General features: G+C 42.7%; 1 protein-coding gene across 2 annotated transcripts in view; it reads left to right on the top strand.

Moving 5' to 3' along the window:
- Positions 1-1,468: 1,468 nt before the first annotated feature.
- The window catches only part of map2k6 (mitogen-activated protein kinase kinase 6), a 42,333-nt gene continuing 31,830 nt past the window's right edge, over positions 1,469-11,971 (top strand). Inside the window, exon 1 of one of the 2 annotated variants that reach the window (XM_053511004.1) lies at positions 1,469-1,996. In XM_053511004.1, the coding sequence (XP_053366979.1) occupies positions 1,903-1,996 (94 nt within the window). In that variant the 5' untranslated portion in view covers positions 1,469-1,902. Of the gene's footprint in view, positions 1,997-2,090; positions 2,206-11,971 lie in introns of those variants that run through there. The other variant, XM_053511003.1, reaches the window with a different exon arrangement.

Raw genomic sequence — 11,971 nt, 5'->3', positions numbered from 1 at the left:
TCCTTATTCCTAGACAACTGCAGAAATCCCAGGTAAGAGTATCATGATGTAAATGACAAAACAAAAGAAAACAATGTTAAAAGGAAATTAACATTGTAGTATTACTTGGGATAGATACAGCAATAATAATAAAAACCTCCCCAACAGTGTTTGACTGATAGTACTTAGTTAGTAACGTAGTAACCTGGTGTAAGGATCTATCCAATGATGGAAACTACAAAGCACTTTTGTAAGTCGCTTTGGATAAAAGCGTCTGCCAGGTGCCTAAATGTAAATGTAAAGATACATAGATTAGATAAATAGAAGGATAGCTGAACAATTGCATGGTTAGATTATTGTCTGATGGATGGTTGGATGGATGGATGAATGGTGTGATTATTAAACAAATAGATGGGTGGGTGGTTTGTTCATGATTGGCAGTTGATGTTTTGACAGCAGAGTGCCTGAAAGAATATAATGTAAATTTGTGCTCTGTGGTAATGGTCTCTTGTGAAAGTGAGTGGATGAATGGATAGACAGATGGATCAATAGTTGGATAGATAGATGAATTAATGAATGGATTAATATGGATGAATAAAACACTACAGGGTTAGATGCAAGGATCGATGTACTGATAGATGGAAGCATAGTTAGGTGGATGGATGGATGAAAGACAAGATTGATGGATCAGTAATTGGATGGGTAAATGAACAAAATTTTGTTGATATGGATGGATTAAAAATGGATGTTGGATGGAAGGATGGACAAATGGCTGGCTGGCTGAATGGATCAATAGTTGGATGGATAAATGACCTAATGAATGAATTAATATGGATGGATGAAACACCACAGGGCTGGATGCGAAGATAGATGAATGTATGTATAGATGGATTCATGGATGAATGAAAGGATGGATGAAAGATGAGTTCATTCACCCATCCAACTACTGATGAAAGGATGGATCAATATTTGGATGAGTAAATCAAATATTGATTGATATGGATAGATAAAAATCGGATGTTGAATGGAAGAATGGACAAAGTGGATGGATGGATGGATGGACCAGACTGAGAAATTAACAGATGGATGTATAAGTGAATGCCTGGATTGATGGATTGGGTGTACTTCCAAATTTGTGAAAAAACTTTGGGGAAGAACCACGTACCGTACATGTTTGTGATGGTCAGGTGTCATTTAAATTAAAAGAAATAAACGAAACACAAAGAGACTGTGGCAGACTGTGTGTGTGTGGGCAGACATTTACAACTCAGTAGTTGAAGGCGTGGTTCTTTTTCAACGGTCATTTTAAGGGAGACTACATCTCCCATGAAACATTGCGCGATTTTAGCGGAAAAGAGAATAAAACTCATTTTCCCATAAAGCCCTATGTCCTATGGCCTTGATCGCGGGAACAAACGAGAGCGTAAACTACAACTCCCATAAAGCATTGCGCTTTTTTAAAAACCGGAAGAACGCGTTCTTTTACAAGAGGGGGGCACATCCAAGTTAGGAGCTGTGAGCGGAGCTGCTAGCTAGCTTAGCTTCAGGCCCATCATGTAGCACAGCGCCGCCGAGCTAATTTCCCCCCTTCTTCTGTGTGTGTGTGTGTGTGTGTTTTTTTTTTTTTTTTTGCAGAACGGTTACAGAAATTCACCTTTTTTAGCTCGTGCACTGAGCTGAGACTCGCGCTTACGGAACTGACTTCAGGAGGAAATCGCACGCGTGCATGAGGATCACGGGGTTGTGATATATTTTCTGCACCTTTTTGTTTTGCAAAAGAGGAAAAAAAGCGGGGAAAGAGCGAGAGAGAGAAAGAGTCCTCCAGACCGCCGAAGAAGAAGAAGCACGAGAGCGTGAGAGACCGAGGGGGGAGAGAGAGGGCGCGAGCGTGCGAGAGAGAGAGAGAGCGAGAGAGAGCGAGAGATGGAGGGAGGGAGCGAGAACGAACGCAAAGTCTTTTGTGCTTCCCCTCCCCCCCACCGGAGCAAAGGGGAAATGTCCGTGTCCAAAGGAGGAGGTGAGTGCCTTTAAAAGCGAACCGTGCAAAAAAAAAAACAAAAAGCGCAAAAACACGGCTATTGCACGCACTTTTGCATGTTTTGCGCCATGCACGGTTTTTATTACTAATGCATCTCAAAGTTGGAAGTGTTTTTCTGTTTTATAAAAAAAAAGGGTCAGTTGCGTTTCCTGTTTTAAGATCTGCCTTTTTTTCTGCAGAGTTTCCTGGTAAGACAAACGCTCTCCTCCTGGGCTTGCTCGTGTTAAGTAACCTTAGCAAAGCGCTTCGACAGGCATTGCTTATTATTGTTTTTAATAGCATTATTACCACCATCATTATTTGCAACGCACCGACCGGATTGTGCATCGACCTCGCGTGGTTAGAAGCTTCTGATATGTCTCTATCTCCTGTATATTTTCCTATCTGTGGGTCGAGTTTTTTTTTTTTTTTTGCTTTTGCAATGGCTGCATGGGCTGCAGGAGAGCGTGCATGCGATTCGTTTTGAAAGATTGCATGCAAAGTGCATGAAATAATGCGTACATAAACTTTCATTTCTTCCTGCAAACAACGCACAGGGAGAGCTAGATAGATAGATGGTGGAAAGGCAAGAGGAGGGGAGGGAGAAGGTAGGGGGAGGGGTGGAGGTGGGGGGTGGATCACAGACATGAAGTGTAATATCTGTGTAAAATAGTTGCACGGCTTAATAATCAGGAGGTTGGAAAAATGACGCTGGAGTTTAGTCGGTTTTATGAGTTGCCAGTTTTGTTGTGACTGTGCGTAATGGAAAATGATTGGGACGCCCTGAGCTCTGAGCTTTGGCCCAGTAGCAGGCTGTTGTTGCATAGGAAGACTTGCAACAACAAAAAAAAAAGGAAAGAATTCTAAATATAGTGTTTCTACTGAGAACTTTTTATTAAAGAAGAAATGCAAAACAAAAAATGCAAGAAAGTTTAGCTTGCTTCCCCCCACCCCTCTTCCAAGGAAGGCAGCTATGTAGCTATGCAACGCTGCAAGATTTCTACAACTTGATTGTGACCTCGGGGCTCTCTTGCACCTCAATGCATGCTCTATTCCACCCCTTGTTTTAATTTCCCCAGCTTGCACAGATCTAAAACATGGCCTCATGTCTGATCCTGATCCTGCTTGCAGTCCCACAGCAGAAGTCTATGTTCGCATAGTAGAAGGCGTTGTGCAAGAATGTGGGGCCCTGCCATGATGTTTTCCATGTCGGAAGAGGAGTGGTTTTGTTAATGCGTAACCGGGACACACCTGGCTCCATGGTTTTAAGATTTGGTTTGAGCCGTGGCCCGAGTTACGTGCGCAGACGCAAACGTGCGTTCCTTCCTTCCTCCCTCTCTCTCTCTTTGTCGCTTGCTCGCTCTCTTTACCTGCGCAAAAGGACTGTTTGGGAGTGTCCAGGAAATGGATTGTGGGAAGGCAGGGCTTCGTTCATGTGTTCCTGAGAAGCTTCTGTTTTCCAGTTGCTGTGTCATCATCATTGTATAAGCACTTTTTCTTTTTTTTGGTTGTGTGTGTAGCTGTAAAGCGGCTGGTTGAGTGATTTGTGAGAATCAGAGATTGTTAAAGGTGAATATAAATGCTAGTATTCCATCAAACGTGTATGTGCAATATAATTATAAAAGTTTTTTATGCTAACATGGTTAAAGTTTACACTTGCATTGCTCAGGTGTGCACCTCAAGGTTGCATGGCTTAATTTAAGAGTCCCCCCAAGTTGAAATCATGAACTTGGATCTTCTCGGCATTTTCTTTTAGATCCGTAAAGGGTTGTTTTAAATCCTGATAATCCTGCAAGCATTTCTCAGAACCCTGGCTTTACAGAGAATCTCTGATTCTTGTTCCTTTTGAGCAAGATTTCCTGGTTGGAGAAAGCGTCTGTGATTAGTCAGAATAGGCATCATGCAAAGAGCGGCTGCATGCAGTGACTGCGCTGTTTACCTGGAAATTCAGGATTTTCATTTAGAAACTGGAACCAGGTTGACTACTATTAGGCGTGACGCTTGCGGCGGCTTTATACGCAGCCGATTTCGACCTAAAGTCGGATGCACGTTGTTTAAATTTAACCCAGCACCTGTTTTCTTCACCCTAAACGTTTGGCTAAAGTGTTCTCCAGTTGGTTTCGCGCAACAACATGAAATAATTTCAAATCTCACTTCGAGAGGCGATGTGCGATGTTTGGTTTCTGTGCGAGACGTGTAGTGCTCGGACATGGGGCCTTTTTTTTTTTTTTTTTTTTTTTTGCAAGTGGTAGGAAGTTACATAAATGAAATGAAACTTCCTTCCAAGATGGATTGTCAGGTTTTAAAGGGTTCACATGCATAGAGAAAGAGCGAGCAGTTACGTGTTTATGCTTTGTGTTGCACTAAAATTAAAGAGACCAAAAGGTTAATTAAAAGAATATTACAAAAATATTCCTAATATGGAGGTTGCTTGAAGAAATTGCTTTTGCATGCATTAAGTCTGGAGTCGGGATTTAATGCAAGTTAATCAATACCAGCCTATGCACAATGTTTTAGACGTGCTAAAACCGGTTCCAAATGAGCACATCGTTGAAAAGGAGAGAGAGAAAAAAATACTACAGTAGCTGACTAGGACTCTGGGACAACTTCACCAGTACAAAATAGCTTTCAGAACATTTTGCAACAAGCAGTGATTTGTATAAAGGAACTGGTTGGTGCAAATCTTTGGTAACAGTTTTTTTTTTTTTTTAATATCCTTGTGTCTTGCCTCCTGACCACTGCTTTTACATGCAGTTGCAACATCGCATGTGCCTCTCTAGCCACGATTGTGTGTTCTCATTGTCCCCACTATGTCTCGCCCCTGCAGCCGGGCCTAAAGTTACGCCGCACAATTGTTGCATTTGTCATGCAAATGGACTCTATGGGGTTTTTAGCCACAAAGCTACTAAACCTGCCTTTTTTTCCGACAGGCTTTTCTGTGGCCCTGCAGTGTTTTATGCACCAGGAACAATTGTATTGTTTTCCTGCGTTGTGCAGGCGTGACATTAGGCTGTATGTCTTTCGACTGCAGCCTTGAACGGGGAGAAACGCTCAAGCTGCAAATCCGTGTCGGGGATCTGCACGAGGCTTTCAGCGATTTGATCATTGATCTGGATTTTAGGCCCGACGCACGTCACATATCACGCACGCAAAAGAGGAGGCGTGCTGAAAATAAGACGAGCACAAATAGTGTCTCCCTGGTGTTGAATCTCTTGGGAGTAGTCAGCCTGTTCGGTATGCAGGCTCTCCGGCTGTGAGGCCCTGCCTAGAGGGGGCAAAGCACACACTCTGACTCCCTGCCTGTTCTTCCTTTCTCTCTCTCTCTTTCTCTCTCACCGTGAAGGGTGTGAGCTATGCACGGTTGTGCAAGCCGTGTTCTGACATCGTCTTTTTTTTTTTTTTTTCCAGATTTCTGAATAAATGTCTTTAGGAAATCCCCCCCTCCAAACTATTCTGGTGTCTCTTTACGATAGCACTTTGCATCCAATCATACAGACTTATTACAAAGCCACAAGTGTCTACTTTTAATCTGCCCTGCAAAATACGGTAAAAAAAAAGAAAGAAGAAGCAACAGCAGGTTGTGATACCGTGTTTAAGGGAAAATGTGATGGTTGCGTTGTGACATCTGACCTTCTCCTGAGCTCTGCTGGAGGTAATAAATAGCCTTGTGTCATCATCGAGCAACGGCACACAATCTGTTCGATATTAAAGCGGCATACTTGCTTGGCCCTAGATGCACAATTTGCTAAAGCTCTTGCACATGCAGGAAGTAATCTTCTCCATGCGAAACAAGAGTGGCAATTCATTTTGCTCTCAGGGACCTCTTGCATAATTCAGGTGGCGCGTAACAGCTCTGAGATTTCACGTCGAGAAAACTCAAGACATTGCCGCGACCTAGTTAGAAGATGCACTTGACCGGTTGTGGATGTGCAGCGTCTTCAGGAAATGATTGGAGCGAGAGGTGAGCGTCTAATGAGCACTAAGTGAAAGTTTCGCACAATTGACCGCATCCCGTTAACGCACCTGTTGAATGTTCGTTACAGGTCGCCGCATGCGATAAGTGCCGAATAAGCAATCGTTCTGCTTCTCACGATAGCAGCAGGAGTCTGAAAGTGAAGTGCGGACAAGGAGACGACATCTGATCTCGAGTGAACCCTCTTTTTTCCACAGCTCCCCTCGCACAACCTTGTGAAGCCTCTTACCAAAGAGGACAAACTGGGAATCTTTGGCAGAACTTGTGTCTGCAGTTGGTTTTCAGCCAATGAATTTTTTTTTCTTGCATGTGTAATTCGTAAGCCTGACTCTTTTAAAACGGTTTAGGGATTGGTTTTGTGGGAAGATGTTAAATAGGATAATGGTAGAGGCGTTGGTCTGAACATCAAAGTTCTGTAGAAAGACCTGCAAAGGAAGCAGGCAGACAGGAGCCAGGCCAGTGACGACGCTCTTCCCAAACTAGCAGCCCCAGCAATTCTCAGCTATACGGTCTGCCATCTTTGGAAGTGTGCACTGTCTTGCAGACTGCCAGAGTGTTCAGGGAATGGGGGGTGGGGGGTAGCAGGCAAACAGCCGGCAGCTTAAGAGGAGTTATTTTCATCTCCCTGACTTTTTCTCGCTCTCTTTTTGCAGACTCTGGAAGTTGCTCGCTGAATGGATTCATTTGCGCGTCTGCGCATTCTCTCTTTCTTTTTCTTTCTTTCTCTCTCTCTCTCTCTCTTTTCCTCTCGCTCTGTGATTCATCCTTCCTCCTCGGGGTCCTTGAAATTCCACAGCCAAACTCTTGGGATTGTTGGAATTCCGGGCAGAGTGCGTTAGCGGGATTGTGAAGGTTGACAACAAGCTGCCTGGTCCTCGCCCAGGAACTCCAGGCATGCCGAGGCCGTGCTAGTTGCCAGTCAAAGGCTCCCATGCTTCACAAGTTAAACCAGCAATCAGCCATTTAGAAATGCACAACATCATCAGGAGCTGCAATTTTAGACCTACTATCCTCAGTCTACAAGTTTTTTCCCCCTCTGAGACTTCTTGCAAGATTTAATTAGGGGTCATTTGAATGTAAATGCTGTGTACAGTTGGAGCTTGGCTTTCACGAGAACAGCCAACCTACTGTGTCTTGGCACCATCTGCTTTGGATTGTGTGCACTTTCGGCGCATGTCCAGAGACTGTATAGAGTATACGGAGTTCATTGCTTAACGCATGAATGAGCCAGAGTGTAACATTCAACATGGCTGCCGGTTGATTTAAAAGAAGCCAGTTGCCATGTTGGTAGAGGAGTACTGAGGGAAATCAGCCTATCAAATTCGTACGCTGAAGCACGCACAGATAAAGAACTGCTGTCCCTGCAAAAGTTTTTATTTTTACATAAACAGACCCATCATACATTGGCTTAGCAGCAGTCGCCTAACTACAAAATGATTAACCTCGGCTCCTATCATGACCAAGACTCTTTTATATGAACGGTAAGACTGAATGATGTTCTTTCAGCAGCTCCTTTTAAGGGGTTGCCACTGGGGACCGTCTAACCACATATTCAACTTGGCAGAGGTTTTACACCGGATGACCTTCGTGGAGAGCGGGAGAGAGAGAGGAGAAAGGAAAAAAAAAAACCCTGCCATTTTTTATCCAGGCTTGGGACCGGGACTAGGGATGATCTGCATCCAGTGGCCGGTTTTGGGGCTTTGGCTGGGAATCGAACCTGGGCCTTCTATCTGGCAGACGAGAAGCCAACCTTTGTCAAACCCAAATGTTAAGATTCTGAACAGCATGCTTAATCCTTAATTGCTTATTATATCTATCACCACATGATGTGATATGTAGGGTGTAGGGTGCACCATGCAGGCCATAAATGTAGTGAGCATTTCGTACTCAGTCTGACCTTGGATCACTGTTACCGTACAAACGGCTGTAAAAGTGGTTTGGCGCTACCAACCACTATTGTCTGGCATGTTATAGAAAAGCCACACGCAGAGTTTTCACACAAGGTACGATTGATTTGTACCGGGCCGGGTTCAGATTATTTTTGTTCTCCGTTCTTGGATACGCTTGCGTATTCACATCTCCGAAACAGTGGGTGGCAGTATGCTCTAGCTTGGTTTGGGAGGTGCCGTTAGACACAAGAAGTTGTTCTCTGATATTGATATTTAGGAAGAAATGCCAAGAGCAACGCTCTTGTGTACCTTCCTGATGTATCCTGATGCTATGGCAGTGTAGGTCAGAGAATGAGATTCTCCATGGCTCACATGAAGATAACTTACATTCTTAGATACGACTGGCTTCTGCATCTGATTTGATTTGTGCCTGAGACCGCCTCTTCAAGCTGACTCAGGAAGGGTTCCCCAGCCTGAAACGATTGTGTTCTCACTGCTTAAGATGAACCAGACTTAGGGGTCAAGTGTTATCAGAAACGACCTCAGTCAATTTTGTCCATGTTTGACACGTCAGCCTGTTGAGGAGTTTTCTATCTATTGGTTACCCAACCATTCCAATAGTTAATTACTTGTGAGTCCCAAAAGAATTTGTTAGAATTCGGTACAGCAGTAGACCTGACGCCTGAAGTGTTTTGAATAGCTTGTTATACCTACACGCACTTCCTAATAAAGATATACTTCTTAGCACTCTGACTGGCAAAATCACAAGAACATCATTCTCTTGAAGACCTTAAGGAAGTGCCAGTCTCATTCCTTTTCCGTGCTTGTAGAACAATGCACACTAGCCATTGTTTCTATCCAATAGTGCGCAGTTGTATAATCCATCGATCATATCATGTCCTTTCTACGCACAGCGCACTGGCCAGGCTATGTTTTGTAGCTCTACCTCCATGGGAACGCTCTTTTAAAAGACGCACTCATGCCAAACAACAATAATACCGTCACCAGGCCTTGACCAATAGGCGTTTCTTGGTGTAGGCTGATTCCAGTTAGCTCGTTTTAAGTTCGTCATGACCTGGGTTGACACACTGTAGGTGAAATGTTAGGTTGAAGGCAACTTGGCACGAGTACCATGTGGCTGTGCATGGATACTGCGCTGAATGCAAGGTGTGGCTGCACGACATGGAGAGTTGCTGCTTCCTGAATGACTGAAAAGCCTGCATTGTCTTAATTGCAGTATATTCTTTTTTTTTTTGGCCTCTGGATAGTCCTGTGAACCAGTTCATAGCTTTTTGTGTAAGAAGCAAGGATGCACAAATCCCCAATTTTTGAAAATGAAACCGATGCACGTGCTCAGGACATGGACCGATGCCAGTCTGGTAATGCCATCATCTTAGCAACCGGTTGACTTTGTGCAAGTTTCTGCTGGTAAATTATGCAAAGTGTCATGTGCGAAGGAAGGTACGTTCATGTTGTTCATCTGTAAGTAATAGCGGTAGCCAGATGTGTTTGTGACATGCGTCAGATGTCAAAATGTCCCATGTTCAGGGTCCCAGATGAGTTTTGATCCAAAAACCAGATCAAATCAGTGGCAATATTGAATCTCAGAAGTGAATTGAGTAGCTCTTTTGCACAATACTAAACAAATCTGCCTTTCTTCAGTTTTCCCAGTGTTTTTTTTTTTTTTTTAATATATCTTGGCTCTTGAAACTAGTTGCATAAATGAATTCAGGATGGAGCCGCTTTTCATCACTTTAAGTAGCATCTGTGCAACCAGGTTGGGTTCCTTCCCATGTTTAGATGGAGCTGTTTAGAGTCTCTGCAGATCACAGAGCGTCTGTACCGGTCGAGTGTGTGTGTGAGAGCAGGAGAGAGCGTCGTTTTTGATTTGTGTTTGTGAACGTGTGTGTGGGTGAATTGGTAATTTGCATGGCTGGCTGGGCGCAGATGAAAGCTGTCCTCTACTCTTTAAAGCATGCCACTGCCTGTCCCAGCGTCTCCAGCTCATCTCTCCATCTCTCTACCCAGGCAGCCTGGGTTTATGAGGGAAGCACGGAAAAACGGCCGCGTAGCCAGAAAGCAGCGACAGCTGAGTAGCGTTTGACATGGCACGACACCGCCTGTTATATTTGGAGGCTCTGGACTGGCCTCGCTAATGCTTACATAACCGTTTCTCAGCTCCCTATGAGTAGCAGAATGCCTAAAGCCTGCTGATCTACTTTACTTTATTTTTTTTTCCCCTCTCGTTTTGCTTCTTCTGAGATAACAGTTTGCAGTAGCTTATTAGGCGTCAGCCCGTGACAGGTTATAATTGTCAGGATTAGGAATGTTCACTTCAGTGGTAGTTTCTGTAGATAACAAGGTGGCCTTGTCTGCTACCTTCTGCTACGTGGAGTACTTTTTGGCAGTAAAGTTGATGATCCAAGCTCATTTTACCTGCGTATGTCCAGGTGGGGTTGTGTTCCTTAGAGTTTTCGTTATGGAGTCTTTCCCACTTGGGTTTGGTTCTTTACAAAGGGCGGACCAAAGCAACAAGTATGAGAGCGTTGACTGTCGAGTTATCTGGGAATTTGCACATCAGCTTCTGCTTCAAACTTAAAAAAAAAGCTATTAGTCAACTACAGGGGACATGAGGATCACCTCTGGAATCACTTGTAATTCTTGTGTCTGACAGTTTTGCAGGTTACGCAATAATAATTCAAAGTGGATTCAGTTAAGTGGTCGATAACCTTAAATGAATAACCACAAAAGGGTTCATCATTATTTCTAATAAATAATACTTAAATCACTACTTTTATTTAATAATAGATAAATAAAATGTAAACAAATACAACAAAATTATTTAAGCAAGCTTAACACGTGCTAATCCATGAAACATTTAAAACGTGTCATATTACGTTTCTTGTGAATTCATGAAAACAATCAGTGCATAAGTTACAGTTTTTCTCTTGTAATTAGCACTATAGTAATTAAATCAAATATTAAATAACTCAAATTCAAGTGATAATCAGTCCTTCGTATAATTATTATACCATCAGTCTCCTCGAGATGACGCGCTTTCCCGTCTCGCGTGTTACTGACTTCAGTACACACAGGTTTTTACACACAGACCCTATAGTTTTACATCATAGTTACATAAAGGTAGAGACTGTGATGTGGTGATTCTCCATCACAGTTGGTGCTTGTGCGTTGAGTCTGTACCTTTGCTCCATTAGTGACTGTGAGGGGATATGTATTGTGATGTCATACTCTGGTCGTGTCACAGTTGCTCCCTGTCGAATGACTTCAGCTCCATCATTTCGCTTATGTAACTTTACTTTGACCGTGGTATTGTTTTTGTGTGTGTAATATATATTTGTGCTGCACAATCAATAGTTAAAAAAGAACCCAAACAATTGGATAATGGACTCGTGCAATTATCTAATTGCTGAAGGCTGCAGTTTGTTCCAGGCCCAGCCAGAAATGTATTTTTTTTAATAACTTGGATGTAATTTTTTTTGAGGTGCTAAATGAATATTGGCAAATACCCTCTTAATGTGATCATTTGTGCTATTAATTGCTGTTAGGCTTAATGGTACATTTAATAGTTGCATACCCAGGGTACCACCCGATACAATATTATCCCAATACCCTTGTGCCAGTTTAATTTGTATAGTGATCCTACGTGCAAGTGTCACGACTCTATAAATATCACATTTGTTAATTTATTACTTAACAAGAACCATTAAGAATGTTGTCTCTAAAGTTCTATTTAACACCTTGACAACTAAATTTGCACGAATGATTAAATGAATCTTGTTCCTTACAGCATTCATTTTCTCATTTAAAAACCAAAGGCAGCATTTAAACAACAGAAAATGCCTTAAAATTGTAACTTAAAATTAATTGATTAAGAAAATGGTAACTTTTCCCTGAGCAGCAGGTACCGCTGGTGTCATCTGCTATAATATTTCTTAACAAACTAACCAAATAATCGTCCCCTACCAATGCGAGATGCCCTGTTGATTAGTTTAGAGTGCACCACCTGTAGGAGGAGCAGCGACTTTTTACGTTATCAAGCGAACACGTCTTGTATTACGTATTCAAATTAGAAATTGATGATAATAGATTTGA

This window comes from Clarias gariepinus, chromosome 14 (assembly GCF_024256425.1).
Source record: "Clarias gariepinus isolate MV-2021 ecotype Netherlands chromosome 14, CGAR_prim_01v2, whole genome shotgun sequence".
Classification (NCBI taxonomy): domain Eukaryota; kingdom Metazoa; phylum Chordata; class Actinopteri; order Siluriformes; family Clariidae; genus Clarias; species Clarias gariepinus.
This window is presented reverse-complemented; position numbering and strand designations above follow the sequence as displayed.